Source organism: Myotis myotis, unplaced genomic scaffold (genome assembly GCF_014108235.1).
Source record: "Myotis myotis isolate mMyoMyo1 unplaced genomic scaffold, mMyoMyo1.p scaffold_m19_p_49, whole genome shotgun sequence".
Taxonomy (NCBI): domain Eukaryota; kingdom Metazoa; phylum Chordata; class Mammalia; order Chiroptera; family Vespertilionidae; genus Myotis; species Myotis myotis.
Window position 1 is genome coordinate 1027354 of NW_023416356.1, and position 21074 is coordinate 1048427.

General features: G+C 40.9%; 1 protein-coding gene across 6 annotated transcripts in view; it reads right to left on the bottom strand.

Moving 5' to 3' along the window:
* Positions 1–308: 308 nt before the first annotated feature.
* Positions 309–21074, bottom strand: part of LOC118655625 (SEC23 interacting protein) — a 41557-nt gene continuing 20791 nt past the window's right edge. For 2 of the 6 annotated variants that reach the window (XM_036307659.1, XM_036307657.1), the window contains exons 12-19: positions 20315–20410; positions 15539–15736; positions 12719–12874; positions 11785–11887; positions 10347–10532; positions 9506–9668; positions 8909–9010; positions 309–2903 (exon numbers count right to left, since the gene is read on the bottom strand). In XM_036307659.1, coding sequence (XP_036163552.1) covers positions 8929–9010; positions 9506–9668; positions 10347–10532; positions 11785–11887; positions 12719–12874; positions 15539–15736; positions 20315–20410 — 984 coding nt within the window. In that variant the 3' untranslated portion in view covers positions 309–2903; positions 8909–8928. The other 4 variants (XM_036307658.1, XM_036307661.1, XR_004967312.1 and 1 more) reach the window with 4 other exon arrangements.

A 21074-nucleotide genomic window follows, 5' to 3' on the forward strand; every position in this document is an offset into this window, starting at 1 on the left:
CACAGTTCGTTTCAGGTCAGGGCACATACTGGGATTGGGGACTTGATCCACAGCAGGGGGTGTGCAGGAGGCAAGCTGATCAGTTTCTCATCATTGATGTTTCTCTCTCTCTCCCTCACCCTTCCTCTCTGAAATCACTAACAATATATTAAATATCACAGGCGGAGCACGTTTCTTGGAGTTAAAATTAAATCACAGGGTTTCCTGAACCTGGGAGGGAACACATTTCTTCCAGAATTGTGCCCAGTACTCCTCCTCTGCCCAATATTTAGAAGACACAGGCTGAATAACACAGACAAAACCAGTTGTAAATTGCAAAATCACATTAGAATTTATTACAATATACATAAATAATCCTCATTTTTCTGAATTTCATCAGCCTTGGGAAATCAAGGGAGAACAAGTTAAAAGTAGCAGCACTGGCCTGGAGAAGTGAAGACAGAGGAGCCAGGGAAGCTGTGCTCCAGCCCAGGCCTGTACTCGCCGTCTGCAGACGGCACTGAGTGCCAAGTAAGTCCTCAGCTACACACAAGGTGCTTGGAATAGACGTTGTCTGGGGTCCACTGCAGCTCTACAATTCTACTGTCCTAATTCTATTATTAGGAGCAAATGCTATGCATTAATAATATATAGCACGTACTCACAACGAAAAGTAAATAAATGCCAAACTTTTAAGGAAGATACGAGAAATACAGAAGTTTGATACTTTAAAAAGATGCATTGATGTCACTGTTTTATTCACACTAATTAGTATACACAAAAATGTGTATTACATGTTGCTTCTAAAAAATTCTATGTTCCATGAGAACGATGTAAACAGTGTAAAATGTTTCTATTACATAACAAAAGAAGAAAAATCAGTATCTCCATGTAGTATTAGGAAAAGAGTCAAGATTATCTAAAGTTATAGTAAAACAAAATGAAATACTACAGAACAGTCTTTTCATGAAGTTGATTTATAGTCTAGAAACAATACATTTCATACTTTCAAACACTTTGGTATAAATGAAATTAATACAAAGCAAATAAAAAATCAAAAATCCTCTGGTCTGGTTCTCACATTACCTGGAGCTTCAGGACAGGGTGACTGCACAGCACCCTGTACACACACACCCCCACCCCACCCCACCCCACCCCCAGGAAACGACATGCTGGGCTGGGAGAGCCTCAGAGGATGGCCGCGCAGTCAGTCAGGCGCTGTCCTTCCTCCCACAGCCATCCCTCCGCAGCTTTATCAAAACCTCAGATTCTACTTGGAATATAAGTAGCTGTGGTTAGTGTCTCTTAACAAATACAGTGACGCTGCATTAAAGCAGTTCAGAACAATTCACATTTAAAGTAGAACACAAGGTTTTTTAACTCATACTACTATAGTCTCAAGCAGTCCATACTTGAATAAAAGAACATACTACATTTAAAAAACACAAGTCTAACAGCCCACTGCAACAGGTTTTTAAGAAACAGAAACACCCTTCTGCATGCTGTATTTCTTCATTGACATCACACACCACTTTGACAACTGAACTGAGGCATTTTTAACTGCATCATTTCAATGATTACATTTTTTATCTATACTGTCCAAATGTGGTCCTGTTTCCATTGTCTTTTTGTTCTGTATGTTTTCTTCTAAATGAATCCCTACATCTGAGAATTGTATCTGAGCAACTGTCAACTCATCACTTTGTCTGTCAATCCATCCCAGGAATAAATGGGAATGTCCTCTGAGAATTTTCTCAGCCATGTAATTTATATGGTGACTTTCTGGAAAGACAAGAGTCTTTAAAAGAAAAAGGAACCCTTGGTGAATCTCACAAGCTTACAGTAATAATATAGTAATGCACTGTTGTTCCTTTCGGGACCCAAAGAACACACTGTGAGGGCTGGCAAAAAGCAAGCCTGTGAGCACATCCTCAGACAGACAGGCCACCAGAGGGAAGGGACAGGAGTCAGACAGGGACATTCTGTGAGGTTCATAGCAGGTGACCTTCATATCATGGTGAGTATAGAGAGTAAAAGGAAGTTTCTGACAGGTTAATCTGGGGCTTAAAAATAATTCTAGAAAGGAAAAAATGAGGTAAACATAAAAGAATTCAGCAAAATTGATCTCTCCTTGAATGAACCATGTACGTTGAATTGTTAATATTTTAAATTAATTACTTCATAGTATTAGTTCAGTATTAGGAACTTAAGTTCTTGCCTCAATTTTACAACCAAGTAGAAGAAGAAATAAAACAATGAACAAGGAACAAATTAAGTGTGAAATGAAAGGGTGTTACTTTTTCATATTAGGTGATATTAAAATCCTAGGGCTATACTGTTTGAGTTTTGTTCGTTTTGTGAAGAGAGACTAATGGGGAACTTCAATAATTTCAAAATTTATTTGGAATCATTGCCAAGACTATGGCATACTAATAACTTGCACTGCCAGACAGTAAAAACTATAAAGTTATAATAAAACACCATATTTCAATGAATCTAATACACCATTATTTTACGCACCATGCAAACAAAAGATGCCCAGGATACGAACCTAAAAGGAGACAGAGACCTGCACAAAAAGTGAGTATGCCAAATGGCTACAGCCTCAGGGAAGGGTGAAAAAATAACTAGTCCCGCAGAAGGGATGGCAGAGAAATCTGCACACCTCCTCCTCAACAATGGGGATGGAGGGAGGGGATACATTGGTGGCTGAACTAGTACACCCACCCTGTCCTGCCTGCAAATTCTGTGTCTGAATTCACAATAGCAGCGGAGCCCAAGAAACTCTCAGAGAAATTCGCTTCAGAAGGCGCAGGGTGGCAGTGCCCCCAATGATCGGCCAAAACATGCAAACAATGTCCAGAAGAACTCAACTTCCCTCCAGGCAACAGCTGTTTGTAAGATGCATTCCAAATTTAAAGACGCTGAAATGTGAAAAATATAAAATCTGAAGTCAGTGAAATATGGTAAACATATAAATAAGTCAATAGAAGAGATGCAGAAAGCCTAGAAAACAAATGTTGGGCATATAAAATATATATATATATATTTTTTTAAATAAGAATCTTAAAAGGTTGGCCTACGTATTTTAAAACCATGCTCCCCACCCACAACCCCCCAAAATACCCAAAGTATAAGCAAAAATAAATGTGCAATGGCAAAAGGTTATTACTGTTAAATATCATAATTATTAATCAATAAGAAATAAAAATACCCTACCCGGCACCTCCAGAACAATAAGTAAAGGTCAAGAATAGGCAATTGACAAAAGAATAAATACAGCCTGACCGGTTTGGCTCAGCGGATAGAGCGTCGGCCTACAGACTCAAGGGTCCCAGGTTCGATTCTGGTCAAGGGCATGTACCTTGGTTGCAGGCACATCCCCAGTGGGGAGTGTGCAGGAGGCAGCTGATCGATGTTCCTCTCTCATTGATGTTTCTAACTCTCTATCCCTCTCCCTTCCTCTCTGTAAAAAATCAATAAAATATATTTTTTAAAAAAAGAATAAATACAAGCAGCCAAATAAATACAAAAAATTTCAATTTCACTAGTAATGAAAATGTAAGGTAAAGCTATAACATAACAATTTCTGACTATCAAATTGGCAAAAAAAATTTTTTTAATATTTTTTATTGATTTTTTACAGAGAGGAGGGGAGAAGGATAGAGGGGTTATTATAGATCCAAAACCTTTTAAAATGTGCAACATACTTAGATCTAACAATGCTGTTTCTATGGAATTTATCCCAAGCAAACAATCAGAAATGTGCAAAAAGGATGTACAACTACATGTCAGAATTACTTATAATAGTGAAAACAGAAAAATCACCTAAACACCCAACAATGCATTTTAATAAAGAAAACTATAAAATGGAATACAATGCAGCTCTTAAATATCATGTACCACTGAAGCACTATTTATACTAGTAAAGATTAGGATAATAAGTACCTATCAGCAAGGAACATGTTATACAAATCATGGTGTAAGTTGATGGAGTACTATACTATCATGAAAAAGAATGAGGTGACTCTTAATTTCTGATACATTCCTTCTCTGCCTGAAATACCTTATTCCCACCGATATCCACCTGGCAGTTGCTTAAATGACACTTTATCATTTAGAGTCTCCCTTGCCATCCTACACACAAACACAAAGGCACTGCCTCTTGCTTTCATCCTACTGCTCTAGTCCAGCCCATCTGACACACTCCAACTGTGTGTTCGCTGTCTATCCCCGCAGCGGGCATAGACTCTGTGTGGTCCACTGCTGTAAGCCCCAGTGCCCACAACAGCACTGGGCACTTGATAGAGCATTCATCAAATCCAGGACTAATGCATGGTGAGTGGATGATGGATATGGAAACATATCAAAGATACAAAGGTAATAACAGTTTATCTATTTACCTGTCATATGTCTTTTAAAAAGGGGAAAAAAATCACATGTAACACATACTTAGGACACAGATTCTGGGAAGGGAACTGGGGAAGAGACTGGGAGGGAAATACTTCACTTCTGTCACTTAAAAGCTGAACTTGCCCTAGCCAGTTCTTTTCAGTGGTTAGAGTATCAGTCCGTGGACCGAAGGGTCGCAGGTTCGATTCCAGGTTAAGGGCAGGCTCGATCCCTGGCCCAGGTCATGGCACCTGCAGGAGGCAACAAATTCATCTGTCTCTGTCTCTCTCTCTCTCTCTCTCTCTCTCTCTCTCTCTCCCATCGATGTTTCTCTCTCTTTCTCTTCCCCCCTCCTCCCTCCCTCCCTTCCACTCTCTCTAATAATCAGTGGAAAAATATCCTTGGGTCAGGATTAAAAAAAAATAATAATTAAAAATAAGTAAATAAAAGCTGAACCTACTCTAAGTATAACCCATTCAGAAAAACCAATAAAAATTTTAAATACACTCGCAAATACACATCGTAGGCTGATGTGGGAAAATGACACAATATATTTTTAAGTGGGGAAAAAAAACAGGCAACAAAATAACAAATAATATGAAATACATGAGACTCAGGAAAGCTTAGGAGGATTAACTTCTAACATTTTTAACTGGCAAGATTATAGGTGATTTCTGCTGCTGCTTATTTTTTTTTCTGTATTTTCGAAGGTTTCTTTATGAGGTACTATTATTTAGTACTTTTTTAAACTGCTTCTAAGTACACAGCATTTGCTTAGCAGAGTGTAACAGCACCCACACTGGATCCTATGGCCTGGTGATGCACCACCCTGTCTTGGCGATCCCCACTTTGAACACAGGGTACTCCTCTCTCCTCTGATTCTGTGACCTCTTCCTGACACTGGCCTCTCACTTTTTTCATTCTCCATCACCTCCTTCAGCTCCCTGTCTTTCTCTTCCTGTATTACTTACCCAGCAAAACCCTAATCCTAGTAAAACCAAACATCTGCTTACCCAAGTGGTGGTCAGAAAAAAGTCAGGCAATTGTGTTCACTGTACTCACTTCAAATTTTTGACCAAAATATCAAATGAGCATTCAATTCACGCCTACAATACAATCGTACCACACTTTGCTAGTAAATTCCTTTTCCCCACACTCTGAAATGAGTATCTTTCTGCTCTTCTCTCCTCAGGTCTCCCATAAGCCCTGGACTGATGACCTTCCTCTCCCACCCTTCCAAAATGAAGCTGAAGTAACCAGGGAACCTCCTCTTCCCACCACCAATGTCACTTCCCCATCCCTATCTGTGCCCATGGACTGGCTTCCACTGTCACCACATAAAGATGTAACCCTGCTCCTTTTCTAAGGCTAAACCCTGCAGGTTGCCCTGGCCCCACCCCCCATGCCTTTTCAAGTACTTTCTCCATCCCTGCTTGCCCTTGCATTATCAACCTCATCCTCAACACTCAATCACTACCACTAGTAAACAAACACACCTTAACATCATAAAACTTCCCCATCTTATTTCTGTCACCCTTCACAGCACAGCTCTGTCCTCCCTGACCTTTTACCTCTCCACAATCCACCTCCTTCTGCCATGACACGAGGATGGACGTCCAAGCCCTCCTCAAGGCAACGGCAAATTCCTGGCCCTCCTCTTCCTTGACCTCTCAACAGCATCTGACATGACCAACCACTCCCTCTTGGAAGCAATCTCCTTTCAGCGTCCTTGAGATCACAAACCCCTGGATTTTCTGTCACTTCCTTGGTTCCTCCTTCTCCAAAGGCTCCCCTTCTCTTCTCTGCCTACACTCTTCTCTATTCTTTCTGGGTGATCTCACCCAGTGTGTGGCTTTAAAATGCAAGTATATTCTGAGGATTCTAAAGTTATTCTTTTTAGCTCTGTGCTTCAGACCAACTACTGATTGATAAAGCAGAACTACTGATTTCTCATCCCCCCCCCCCCAAGCCTACTCACTCCATAAGCTCCCCCAGGAAAAGTAGCACCATCACCCAGTTGGTCACATCAAAATCCCGAAAGTCATCCTTAGCTCCTCCTTCCCTCATATTCCACAATGAATTCATCAGTAAGTCCTAAACAACTCACCTCCAAACCAGACTGGAATTCAATCATCTTTGACCATCCCCACCACTAGACTCCTAGTCAGTCTCCCTTCCTTTGCTCAACAGCCTACCCTTCAACCAGTACCCACAGCATCTCTCTAAAGGATAAACCAAATCATGTCCCTCTATGACTCATCACACTTAGAGTGAAACCAAGTCCTTACAGATCCCTCATAGTTAGGCCCACGACTTCTCTGACGCACCTGCCTCCACTCTCCCCTTAACTTCTCACTCTCTGGCTAGTCTGGCCGCTTTCTGTCCCTCAAACGTGACATGTCTGTTCCCATCTCATGACCTTTGCAGCTGCCTTTCTTTCTGCTTTAAGTGTCTTCCCTTATTTTCATGTGTCCACCTCCTTCTCATCATTCGATTTTCAACTCAAATGTCATCGGGTCAGCAAAGCCTTCCCCAGAAGTAACCCGGTCACTCTCCACATCTTCTTATTTTATCTTTTCCACAGAAGCTGTCCATGTCTGAAATGCACTTATGGGTTAGAATATACGGTTATTGTCAAACCTCCTCCCAGTGGAAGATACAGTAAGTCCTCATTTAACCTGCATGGATAGGTTCTTGGAAGTGTCAAAGCAGCATATAACAAAACCTATTTTTATCACAAGCTTGTTAAATATAAACCAGAGTAAAGTTCCTACGGCATCTCATCAATGTTGTAATGAAAGACCTGCTGTAATTTCTTAAAGATGAAAATGCAGTCTTGTTTACCACTTATCCCCAGCATGAAAACTGGTGCCTGACACACAGTAGGTACTAAATAAATATTAGTTGAGCGGCTGAAAGACTATTTCATAATTGAAAATCTGGACTGTGATAACCTTGACATTACAATTAGTTTATTTTATCATTATACTATCAGAAATGGTAAGAACTGCTAAAGCTATCAAGAGTCTGATTATAGAATGGCTTTTTAGATCTCTTTCCTACTCTATAGACTAAGACTCCTTAATATTAATATATATTCGAAAATGATTTAAATGTCTACTAACAGGTAACTGGCTAAATAGAATGAGATATAGCCATACAATGGACTACCATGTAACTAGTAAAGAGAATGAAAAAGATGTACACAAGCTAATGTGGAAAGCTGTGCAAGCAATATGGCTGATGGAAAACCTCAAGGTACAGAGCACTATCCTATATAATAAAAAGCTAATATGCAAATTGTCTCTCGACCAGGAGTTGGACTGGAGTTCAACTGGGAGTTCTACCAGGGGGCAGGGCCGGCTGGCCAACCACCCTCAGTGACTCCCCCTGGCCGGCCCCGCCGCCTATCCACCCCTCCCACCCCTATCAGGGGTGGGGCCAGCCCACAAACTGCCTGTGGCCGGATCCCACCCGTGCATGAATTTGTGCACCGGGTCTCTAGTATTCAATGAGGTTCCTGTTGACTGGATATGCACAGGAACATTTCTAAGTAAATTCTACTAAAAGTATACCCCTTTCCAAAATAAGGCGGAAGCTGAACTTATAATTTATTATTAGAAAACCAAAAATTGCCAGGAACTACTTTTGATTCAGTAATTCAGAACTCAACAGTTTGTGTTTTTCTCTTTCAAAGGCTTTAAAACTTCTAACTTGTAAAAAACACATTACCCATTTTTTAAAGTGATGCATAATCTAGTAAGGAAAAAGAGGTATGTGTCAGGTGTCTCAGGAGGACAGTCAGGAATATAGTATGGCTGACTTGTAGGTTGGCTCATCATGTTTAATTCCCTTCTCTAGTCCTATCCTCTATAAGACTGGAAATACTTCAAACATCACTTGTACAATCTTCCATGCAGTTTGGGATTGTGGGGAGACATGGGACATGTGACACAGTTTGTCAATACACATGAGTAAATCTTGGACATGATTTTGCTTTCCTAATTAAAAGAGACAGATACAACCAAAAGGACAGATACTGCCCTTCATCCTTAGTCATGCCTTGAGTATAGATGTGATGTTTGCAACTACAGCAGCCACCTCCTAACTATGAGGCAGCAGAAGCCAACATGCAGGCGGAAAGATGCAAACAATCTGGGCATCTGTTGGCATCACTCAACAAACGAACCCTCCCTGTTACATAATAAAATTAAACCTCCATTTGTTTGAGTAAACCTCTTAGGTTCTGTTAACCTACAACCAAAGAAATTCCTAGCTGATGTTCCTGAGAATCTATTTTTAAAAGACACTTAAAAGAACTCAAATTCTATGCAGAATAAGAAGATTGTTACAAGTCAGAAGTGTAAACTGTACACTAATTCCCTTCCTTTGCTGTCTCTAATCTGAACTTTTACATAAAAATAAAAAACACTCAAAGAAAACAAAAATGGGAAAATTGTTGATGAACATCAATGCCATAAAAAACACTTCAGAATGGAACATTCAGAATTTATGCACACAATAAAGATAAACTCACAGAGTGAAGCTGAGGTCCAATCAATGCTGGGGCTGTTCTGGACTAATGTTCATTGTTCGATAAATTTCTTTAAGTAATAACAGGGCAGTATCTTCAGATTCCCTATAAAAAATAAGCGCACATTTTCCTATGAGACAATTAGAAGTAATCTCTATGGGTAAAGGTGGGAAATGCAGCTTTTATTCTATTCAACTCTACCTAGAAGGGCAAATGAGAACAAGTAGTGCACTCCCAAAGCTGTCCTTAGAAACTGGATGGAGACCGCTCAGCTGCAAAACCACCCACTGCAGTTCTCCTGGTTGAGAGGGGATATAGAAAGAGATGGCTCTTCTCCGCCCCTCCTACCACACCCATCCTGGGAGAGGCATCCCTGCAAAACAGTCCTTGCTAGCACCAAGGCCTCTGGTCAAAGGCAGATGACCTACTGCCATCTTGTGGGTAACTAAACTAAAGGGGGAAAATATTTGAATAGACAGGTGTTCAAATGAATGTTCCTTAACAAATGATAAATCAGTAAGAGTCTCACTAAAACTACAACTGCTTCCTGTGCTAGCACCTAAAGGCCACCTGAATGTTATCAAAGAAGAAAATACTTACCAATAGCACAAATGACTCTGAAGAGCGAAAAGATATTCATTAAAACTCTCTATTGGCTTTTCTTGAAGAACGTAGTCAATTCGACGGCCTCCGTTCAGCATTCCAACCTTTCCTAAGTAGTCTTCCTCCTTGGAAAAATCTGGACTTTCAACAACCTTTTCTGCTAGAATTTAAACCATTTCAATATCAAAGTCAATCACTTAATCATTATCCTTTGACTTTAGCTGACTTTCTGGGCTCAGTGAGAATATTGCTTGACACACGTAGCAACCCGGGGAGCTACCAGGCTCATTTCCCATTCCTCCAAAGAGCCCGGGGAAGCGGGGCTGGTTACCAGAGAGAGGAGAAAGAGCCCACGAGCTGACAGAACTTTTGCAGAAAAGGGGTGAGAGAGCATCGCAGAAAGAAAGGAAACAGAATTAGAATCTGGAAAATTTAAAAACATCACGGCACATGACCTGACATGGCAGTCAAGTCCATAACAACACAGTCAAACAACAGCATCAGAAAAGATCGTTTCTCCAAGTGAGTCTTTCAAGTGCCTGAACATAAACTTGGTTCTCAACTCTGACCTTCCGCTCTGGCCTTTGGAATCTCAATGAAACTTTAACATTGCAGAGTAAAAAGTTCAGCAACTATCAGGCAAAAACCTCGTTAGAAAGGAAGACATGCATTTTCAAGTATATAGTTTAGCATAAAATATTTTCGTTTAGAGGAGGTGTCTCTACATTTTAACTAAGAAGACTAGAACGAAAAAGCATCATTAAATGATGTATGGGTTACATTGAAAAAGAAAAACATTCTGAAGAACTGGAAAGGTCTTAAATATTATCATATTTACCTTCAACTACTTGCTTTTCTTCTTCTTCTTTGATTTGATTGGCTACCTTCTCCAATTCTTCTTGCAGCTGAGTTGAAGAGGTATGAGCACGGGCAAACTCATTTAATGTCTGCCAGGCACTTTTCAGAGAGCTAATAAAACCCTGCTTCAAATCAGATCCCATGCGAGAGAGACTTTCTTTCAACTCTAAAGAGATGAAGACAACACATCAGGTTTTTAGTCAGTGGGTAAAATTCTGCACCACAGAAATTAAAACTAAAGTTAACATTATTCACTGCCTAGTCCTCTTTTTTTTTTTTTTAATATTTTTATTGATTTCAGAGAGGAAAGGAGAGGGAGAGAGAGATAAGATAGAAACATCAATGATGAGAGAGAATCACTGATCGGCTGCCTCCTGCAGGCCCCCCACCGGGGATTGAGCTCACAACCCAGGCATGTGCCCTTGACCAGAATTGAACCCAGGACCCTTCAGTCCGCGGGCCAACGCTCTATCCACTGAGCCAAACCAGCTAGGGCCCTAGTCCTCTCTTAAATGTCATATAGATGGAGTATCTCAACCAAAAACCTCCAACATGTTAAAATGTTTTGAGGAATCTTATCCCTGTCATTTCTGTAATGACTAAACCTGATCCAGCCAAAATCTATAAATTTCCTCACTCTGAAAAAAAGGAGCTCAATACCATAAAAATGTAATTAAATATAGGCATGTGCTTTTTCTTACTGTAAAAAGATGACTTATTCTAATCTTTAACAGTGAAACAATTTTAAAATATGAGGTTGTTATAAAACCTATTTTAAAAGTGAAGAAACTCTTACCCCTTCATCTTTTCTACTTTAGTCTAATAATTCCTATTTGAAATCAAGGTCTTTGAATATTAAATTTCTCATTTTGACTCTAAAAGAGTTAAATTTAAAGCATGATGAAAGAAAAAAACCCAAAAAACTTTCAAATAAGAGGGCATGATCACTTTTCCTTCTTTTAAACCATTAGCAGACATACGAGATACTTAAACCCCACTTAGAATCAATGGATATTTTCAACATGAAAAGTCAGTCTTATTAGTAAGGAAATAAACACCCACTTGACTTGAGAACATCAACCTTATTTCTTGACGGTTTGGTCATTAGTTCAAATGCTAATCTGCTTCTCAATTTTAAAGATTATAGCCAAATTCTACCAAAGTGTATGCATCATGTCACTTTATTACCACCTTCCCTGATTCCTACATGTCTCAGTAGTTAGAATGCTGTCAGGGATAAAGTCATCAGGAGAAGAAACTCATCATAACGTTCCTTATAGCACCATCAATTATGTAGTAAACAAGTTCTCAACATAGTAGGCACTGAACATTAATTCTGTAAGGAAGGACTTAGTGTTAATATTTTAAAAATGGGAAGGAAGGAAGTTTTACCAGTATAACTGCTATTTACTTTTTACCTAAATGAAGTCTTTTTCTGCCTTTGTGATGTGGAATGAGAACTGCTTTGAGGTCCAAATCAGGAACAATCATAGGTTCCAGTCTATATGCCACTGGATCAAGCTGTAAATAGAAAAATGGAAATTTATAAAAAATCTATTTTATTTTGAGTTATATACCTTAGTTGGGTTAAAAAAAAACACACACACACAAAACTGGCAAACCTGACATATTTACTTTTTTTTCACACCTATTCAAAATACTGGTAATTGTAAGAAGACTTCCAAGTTTGTAGATAAAATTACTTTGCCACAAAGCAACAGAATTATCTATACTTATAAAAGGGTGATATGCTAATTAGACTGGATAGACTAGACATCTTCCGGATGTCCTTCCAGACAAAGCTACGGTGGCGGGGGCCAAGGCAGAGGCAGTTAGGGGTGATCAGGCTGGCAGGGGAGAGCAGCTAGGGGCGATCAGGCAGGCAGGCAGAGGGGGTTAGGGACGATCAGGTAGGGAGGCAGAGAGGTTAGGGGTGATCAGGCAGGCAGGGGAGCACTTAGGGAAATCAGGCAGGCAGAGTGGTTAGGGGTGATCCGGCAGGCAGGCAGAGGGGTTAGGGGCGATCAGGCAGGCAGGCAGGTGAGCAGTTAGGAGCCAGTGGTCCCGGATTGTGAGAGGGATCCCAGATTGGAGAGGGTGCAGGCCAGGCTGAGGGACACCCCCCTTCCCGTGCACAAATTTCGTGCACCAGGCCTCTAGTTTCCTTGAACAAAGGCTTTTTGGTTGAAAAGTTTATTGGAGAGTACTGGACTGTATCTATAAGGATAGAGTACTGAGTTGTACAAAATCCAAATCAGTATTAATTCCTAAGAAATAAGACTCTGAGAATCTTTTAGGACAAAGAGCACAGCTTCTTCAGCTTCAAAACAGAAGTTAATTCGATTCACTCACTGGGTGGTAAATATTGAAGAACCCTTTACAGGTAGGAAGTCTGTAGTTCTCATCTATCCGATCCACTCCTCGAACAGTGAGAAACATGCCAACTGGAGATCCCAAGGCAAAGAAAATCTCTGGCTCAAAGTCTAATGAGCTATAAACAACAGAGACCTAGAAAGAGACAAAGAGCAATAAAAATGATCATAAGTTGACAATATATTAAGTGAAAACTGTATGTAATATAGAACATCGTAGCTGAGCCTGGGCTACTTTAAACAGGTTCAGAAAACCTACATTAGCCTACAGCTAGGCAAAATCACCTCCTACAAAGACTATTTTGCAGTAAAGTGTTGACTAATTTATGTGACAACACAAAACCCAACATCCAGCACACACTGACTGTGGGCCCTTGTGGCAGCCTGGCTGCCTGGCAGCTGTGCTCCCTGCCACCGCCCAGCATCACAGTACAGTGTGCTACCACATACACTAGCCCGAGAACAGACCAAACTTCTAAATTCAAAATACAGTTCCTACTAAATGTGTATCACTCCTGAACCAGCATAAAGTTGAAAAATCATACGTGGAACCATCGTAAGTTGGGGACGGTCTGTATTAATGAGGGTGATGAGGAGAGGGGCATCCCCTGTGTTCTTAAAGTAAGCTAGAGAAGAGAAAATGTTGTCCTTAAGGAAATCATAAGGAAGAGAACACACATGTACAGTATTGAAAAAAATCTGTATGTAAGTGGGCCCACGCAGTGGGAATGCCAACAGCCACAGCTGTTCAAGCAGCGAGTAGCAACAACTACCAACATTTTCTTTTATGCATCCTTTGTCCCAGCTAACCTTCTAGTCATTTAATTGAAAGAAAGAATAAAAAATGTGCACAGAAAAACTGGTTTAAAACTGTTCATCACTGGGTCGCTTAAAAGATTAAAACACTGGAAAGATCCTATATGTTCAATTTTATGGGCTGTCCTCCCCAAAAAGACCTTATTTGGCAAGTCTTATACTGATAATGAAGCTACAATAAGGTCTTAGGGCCCTGATCCAATATAACTGGTGTTACTATAAAAGGGTAAATTTGGACGCAGACAAAATGCACAGAGGGAAGATGACGTGAAGACAGGAGGATGCCCTGTGAAAACGGAGGACCGCAGTAATGCATCTATAAGCCAAGGAACATGTAGCAAATCAACAGACACTCAAAAGAGGCGAGGAAGAGTTCCTCTCCATGGCCCCGCTGACACCTCCACCTTGGACTTCCAGCCTCCAGAAACGTGAGAGTAAATTTATGTTGTTTTAAGCCACTCAGTTTGTGGTACTTTCCTAAGGCAGCTGTAGGAAGCTACATCCAATAAGTAAATGTCAGAATAAAGCATTACCTTCAAAACAGTGAAACACAATGGTCGTTAAAAATAAAGTTTAGAAAAATGTTTACTGACACAGAATATATCCCCAATACACACAGTTGACCCCTGAACAACTCCCATGTGAACTGGCCCATGTTGTGCAAGGTCCAACTGTATGTTCTTTGAGAACAGCAGTACATGGCTTTAGTAAAGCATAACATGCAGTATTTTCCCGTATTTGTGAAAATATATGCACAAATAAAAGTCTAGAAGGTCTTCTTCAAGCAGCTAATGGTATTATGTTCTGGTTAAGGAAATTCCAAGGTTATATTTTAATCTTCATTTGCTTAATCAGTATTTCTTGGCTTTCTGGTAATGAACAACACATGCTGTTGCTGTGGTTGGAATGCTTAAGAACATTTTGATCCGACCTGCTCACCTCAGCCCACCCACCATGGCGGTGGCAGGTGACTTGGGCTGGGACAATCAATCTGTGCCCCACTCTCCAGGCAACAAGAATTGGTCCCAAATGGACTTGTGACTTAAACTACATCAAATAAGATACCTTCTTGAAATGTTCCTAACAGGACATACTAGCAGGACAGATTCCTTTCCTTGTGACCATAACACTGAAGGGAGATGAGCTCAAAGCTACTGACAACCATGATTCCAGTTTCATGACGAAGGCCAAGTCCCAGAGAAAGGCACACAGTGAGTGTCCAGGTAGCATGGAGCTCATGGTTCCACACATCTCCTACACCCTGATCCTTCCTTCACAGGCAGGTGAGAAAACAGCTGCCTTTATTTGCTAGAGTCTGTTCAAACTTTCTCATGTTTAAAAAGAGAGGCATTTTTAAAAGTCAATCTTTATGAATGAATTGGGCTCAAAAGCTTGAACAAGCATTCAGTTCCATTTCCTGCCTTTCCTTTTGACATCAGTCATGAACTCACTTATGATAATGGAGCCTTATTTATGACATAAATATGCTGAAAGCAACATCCAAAAGACATTTCAAACTTCAACGGCAGTGATACAAGAATATCAAAGTAGATTATTAAATGTTCCATCATTAACCACTTGATCCATTTTTAAAGCAATGTTTCCCCAAGGAAAACACTATGAATACTAAAAACACACACCTTTAGTGAACACAGCAGTTTCTCTCACAGAAACTGGAATATATTCTAAGCAGAATTTTCTAACTATTGCCACTTCTGTTATTGGCTATGAGAGAAAAATGCTATAAAATTGATAGAAAGCTGAAATAAAGAGAATTTCAAAAGTTATATGATTTATTCAGTACACACTCAACCCCTTATTTTGAACATTATAAAGCAAGCATACAATTTTTATTAGAATCTGTTTTCTCTACCCCTCCCATAAATGAGGAATAAACAATTAAAGAATCGAAAGATATGCGATGATGCTAAAGATATGTGACTCCAAAGGAAAAGATGCAGCCCTCGTCACTGTGTGGACTTACCTGTCCAGTGCCAACCTCAAAAGACTCATAATCCACATGCACAGAAGACACACAAGCACCAACTGGAAGTCTCCTCTTAGACTCACTGGACTCTGAGGGGAGAGAAGCCACTTCTTTAGCTTTCTGAGCACTTCCCTCTTGTCCTTTTGTCAAAGCCGCCATTGCTGCCTTCTTTTCTGAGGCTGCTTTTTTCTGTTCCTGTAAAATACCAAGATTTCATGACATTACCCCGAGGAAAAGGTTCAGTTATGAGCTCTCACCACGACACATGCTACCTCAATGTTAGGGAGTGATTAGTAATTTCTGAGGCACAATGACATTGTGTCATTAGAGAAATGTCCCTTTCAGGAACACATCCTATATAATAAAAGGGTAATAAGCAAACTGACCGTAACAGCAGAATGACTGGTCACTATGACACACACTGACCACCAGGGGGCAGACGCTCAATGCAGGAGATGCCCCCTGGTGGTCAGTGCGCTCCCACAGGGGGAGCTCTGCTCAGCCACAAGCCAGGCTGACAGCTGCCAGTACAGCAGTGGTGGTGGGAGCCTCTCCCGCCTCCTCAGCAGCGCTAAGGATGTCTGACTGCAGCTTAGGCCTGCTCCCTGCTGGCAAGTGGACATCCCCTAAGGGCTGCCAGAGGAATGTCTGACTGCCAGCTTAGGCCCAATCCCCCGGGGAGTGGGCCTAAGCCAGCAGGTGGTCATCCCCCCAAGGGGTCCCAGACTGCGAGAGGGCACAGGCTGGGCTGAGGAACACCCCCAATCCGAGTGCACAAATTTTTGTGCACCGGGCCTCTAGTATTGAATATTTAGGAAAGAAGCGCCATGTCTAAAATTTACTTTAAAATTCTTAAGACAAAAAGATTAAGAGGCAATGAAAAACAAAAACAAAACAGCTACAATTAAGTCTAAATATAAATATTACTAGAGGCCCGGTGCACGGATTTGTGCACATTGAAAGGAAATTAATTAGAAGGTGGCCGGTGGGGCAGGACTGGGCAAGACGGGCAGGACACAGGCCCTGGAGCCAACCTCCCGCAGTCTCTCCCCAGCCAGCTGCACCTGGGGCAGCGCCGGGGCTCAAAGGGCATCTGCAGAATGAATGGGGGTCCCCCCAGTAGGTGGGGGTCCCTAGGCCTGGCCTACAGGGATTGGGCCAAAACTGGCAGTCTAACATCCCCCGAGAGGTCCCAGAGTGCAAGAGGGCACTCTGCAAAGTTGCTGTCGCTCAGCAGCTCCTGTGTTGAGCATCTGCCCCTGCTGGTCAGTGCGCGTCATACCTACCGGCCCGCTGGCTGGTCGCTTAGCCTTTTATACGTATAGATCATTCTACTGCTTGTAATACTTTTCTAATAAAAAGTTTAGCCGAAACCGGTTTGGCTCAGTGGATAGAGCGTCGGCCTGCGGACTGAAGGGTCCCAGGTTCGATCCCGGTCAAGGGCATGTACCTGGGTTGCAGGCACATCCCCAATAGGAGATGTGCAGGAGGCAGCTGGTCAATGTTTCTCTCTCATCGATGTTTCTAACTCTCTATCTCTCTCCCTTCCTCTCTGTAAAAAATCAATAAAATATATTTTTAAAAAAAGTTTAAAACTGCCAATTTCTTCCTTTTAAATCTAAATGTTAGACAGTTTAGAAGTACTATATAATTTTAAAATACATACTTCTATAAAGATGTGTAACCTAGGAGAAATGTCTTCACTCAACATTATGTCTGCATGGAGCCACTAACAAATTTCTCTCAAAAGCATTTTGGAAAGAACAAATAAGCACACTGTGGTCTATTCATACAATGGAATAAAAATGATTGATTTTGAGTAAAAAAAGCCACATACCAAAGAGTCCATACATACTGTTTCTCCCTTCATACACAACAGGCAAAATTTTCAAGTGTCAGAAATCAGAATAATGGTTAGTTGTATGGCGGGAGAGTTGGCTAGAAAGAAGCACGTGTGACAGAAACGTTCTATTTTTGTCTTAGGTTGTGACTACACAGGTGCAAGAATTGTCAAAACATATTGCCCCAAATACTTATGATCAATTTGTTCCCCAAAATAAATGTGAACAAAAGCTTTGGGAGCATTATGGAGCAGGTGTATCTAGTACGATGGAACCCACTCACTTTGGTTTGTCATCACAGCCTGAGGCAGCGGCAGCAATGCCAGGGAGGTGAACAGCTGCCCTGGGTGGACTTGTCCCTCCCCACAGGCACGTGCTCAGTGGCCCTCATTTCCCAGGCTGAGAATGACCAGGACAGTCTCTATTTAAGCACTTCTTGACAACGCCTCAACAAAACTGCTGGCCAAACAGGTCTCATCTATTAACAAATTCCAAACCCTAGGAAAGCAGGAAGAGTCCACTTGGTGACTTCAACAGGCAGGACAGGAAAAAGAAAGCTCTCTGCCAGCCAGCTGGGAACTGATCCCCCATTACATTCAGGAAGGTTTGTTCTCTCTTCCCTCTGAAGGCAGCACAAGATTAAATCTCAAACCCAAAATGAAGACCATGTCCAGTCTCTTCAGCTTAAATTTGCTCTCTCGCTCTGCAGAACCTCCAATTGTATTAATAGAACTCATTCCAAATTGCTAAGAGAGCTGTCTAAATAGGTCATAAACTGTCCTATGCCAAACTATTGTTCTTTCCCCTAGCCACATGCGATAATTGTAAAAACAAAGTGAACCAACATACACATACATGACTACCAATATTCCCAACACTAAGAACCATTCCTTTTCAAATGGGAATCACTAAGATAGTTTACAAAGGGTGAAAAAACACTGGCTACAAATACTTGATGTCCTTATTATAAAGTAATTAGCTAATTTTGGTCCCATTATTTCAGATACAGTAAATCAATAGCGTACACCATATTATCTTATTATTTATCTGGCAGCACCTTATTACCTATGAAAAATGAAGAGCGACCAATGGCGACATGGCCAAGAAAATGTCATGGTTCATCCAGGGGCAAATGCATCTGATTAGAAAAAAATAAGGTCATTTGACTGATTTTCACTCCTTTCAAAATATTCTTATAATGCCATAACTTATCTATCAAAGCAACTACAGTGTATAAATCAGGCTCCTTCTAAAAATTTTCCAAGAACAATGGAATACTTTTTCTTTTATCACAGAATACAGTCAAGGACATGCTGTAGGGTTTGAGGGCAGCTTTTCATTTGTTTGTGTTTTACAGGCTGTGTTTTGTTGATGTGCACATGGGGACAAGTACTAACGGAAAAACCAGGAAGGAGTCACTCTGTTGAAAAACCCATTTATTATAGAAACAGTTGCTCATGGCTAAAATTTCATAATGCAGTTTTAATATTTACTTTTATATTATTTTAAAATTTCTAAAGGTAAAATTAAGATTTAGATTAAAAAGGGGATTGATGCCAATTTATAAGTGATGACAGGTCAACATTCATGATATTTGTTTAAAGGCATCATGACTTTCATAGCCGTATGAACGTTTGAGAACCACTCACTCGAAAGATAAAATTCACACTTCCACACCTGCCATTTGGGCCTTCAGGACTCTGCCCTCCCTCACTCTCGGCTCATCGGCTGTTTCAGCTGCAGGGCCTCTCCTGGAAGGAGCATTGCTCACATTTATTTTGGGGAACAAATTGATCATTGTCCCCAGGTCCTGCCTCTCCTTCAAGTTCAAGCACCAACACCTTGGGGAAGTCTTCTCTTATCAACCCATCCCTTCTCCCGTGGCCAGAAAGCATGAACAATACTGTTCCAGGACTGATGTGTCATCATTTGTGCTCAAATATCTCCCTCTAACTCAGCGGTTCTCAACCTGTGGGTCGTGACCCTTTCACAGGGGTCGCCTAAGACCATCGGAAAACACATATATAATTACATATTGTTTTTGTGATTAATCACTTTGCTTTAATTATGTTCAATTTGTAACAATGAAAATACATCCTGCATATCAGATATTTACATTACGATTCATAACAGTAGCAAAATTACAGTTATGAAGTAGCAATGAAAATGATTTTATGGTTGGGGGTCACCACAACATGAGGAACTGTATTAAAGGGCCACGGCATTAGGAAGGTTGAGAACCACTGCAATATGTCAAGGTTGTAAGTTTGATCCCCACATACAAGAAGCACCCAATGAGTGCATAAATAAGTGGAACAACAAATAGATGTTTCTCTGTCTCTCTCTAAAAGCAATCAATAAATTAATTAATTTAATTTTTGCTTTCTGGCTATTATTAATGAGCTGTGTGTGTATGTTATCTTTAGAAGGTGAGAGGGTTTGGGAAGAGAGAATGAGCGAACATCTATTGGGTATTCATCTTCACATGCATTACTTCATCCTCATTTGAACCTTATACGGAAGGTATCATGCCCATTTTAGAGATGAAGGAAACCAAGGATCAGAAAGGGTAAGCAAACCGCTCATAGATATGTAGTGAGTAAGTGGCTGAACTGGGAAGCAGGGCAATCAACTCATCTTTTTATCCAGGATTTATCCATTTTTTGCCCTGGGAAATTCCCATTTTAAAACTGAAAAGACTTTGTCCAGGGAATTCTCTCTGTTCCAAGGAAACCGGGTGGTCAGTTACCCTACGTGGAACCTAAAATCCAGCATGGCTGACTCCAAAGCCTGAGCTTCCATCAGCCCCATCACTGTGTCCAGGAGCAGGGAGCACGCTAGCTGGCCTACTCATGAGGGTATTCATGAAAACTTCCAACACCTAAGCTAGTCACACAGGGCCTTGTTTTCTCTGGGACAAGATGAGCTTTACCAGTTTGGCAGCCTTGTCCTTGACGAAGTTGGCTATCTTCTTCCTGGGCCCCAGTGGTATTCCCATTTCCTTCAGGTCATCAACTGTGCACATCAGCTGCAAAAGAACACAAACAAGCACGTTCATGAGTCTAGTCACAGACTTGAAATTGAAAAAGGAAATTATAAAGAAACTACACATCTAAAGCAATCAATTCTTTTATTTTTGGTAAGTTATTAGTTTTTAAATCATGGGTTAATTTAGGCTGTAAAATCTTAGCCCTCAACATCCAAATCATTCTATTACTTTTTTAACAGAAAACTCATGCAGGTTGTACAAAATTCAAAAGCTATAGTCAAGCTGAAGGTTTCAGGTCTCTCCCCTCCAGTCCTGCCCCATCCACCCAACCCATCTCTCTCAGCTGCAGCTGATGGCAACTTGTCCTCCTTCAAGAGAGAGATCTTACACATACACAGCATCTATATGCTTTGCTGTGTGTGTGTGTGTGTGTGTGTGTGTGTATGTCCTACTATGCAAACAGGTCTGAACTTTTGGTCTTTTCACATGATGTACCTAAGAGATCATTTCACACCAGTATCTCTGACACTGCCTCATTCATTTAGTAGCTACAGGGTACACCATCACATGGATGCACCATAAATGACCTCACTAGTTGCCTTACTAATTGACACCAACTGTGTTTCTAAGTTTTGCTAGTACAAACAGTGCTACAGTATCCTTGTACGTATTTTGTGTGTATATTTCTCCACAGGAAATATTC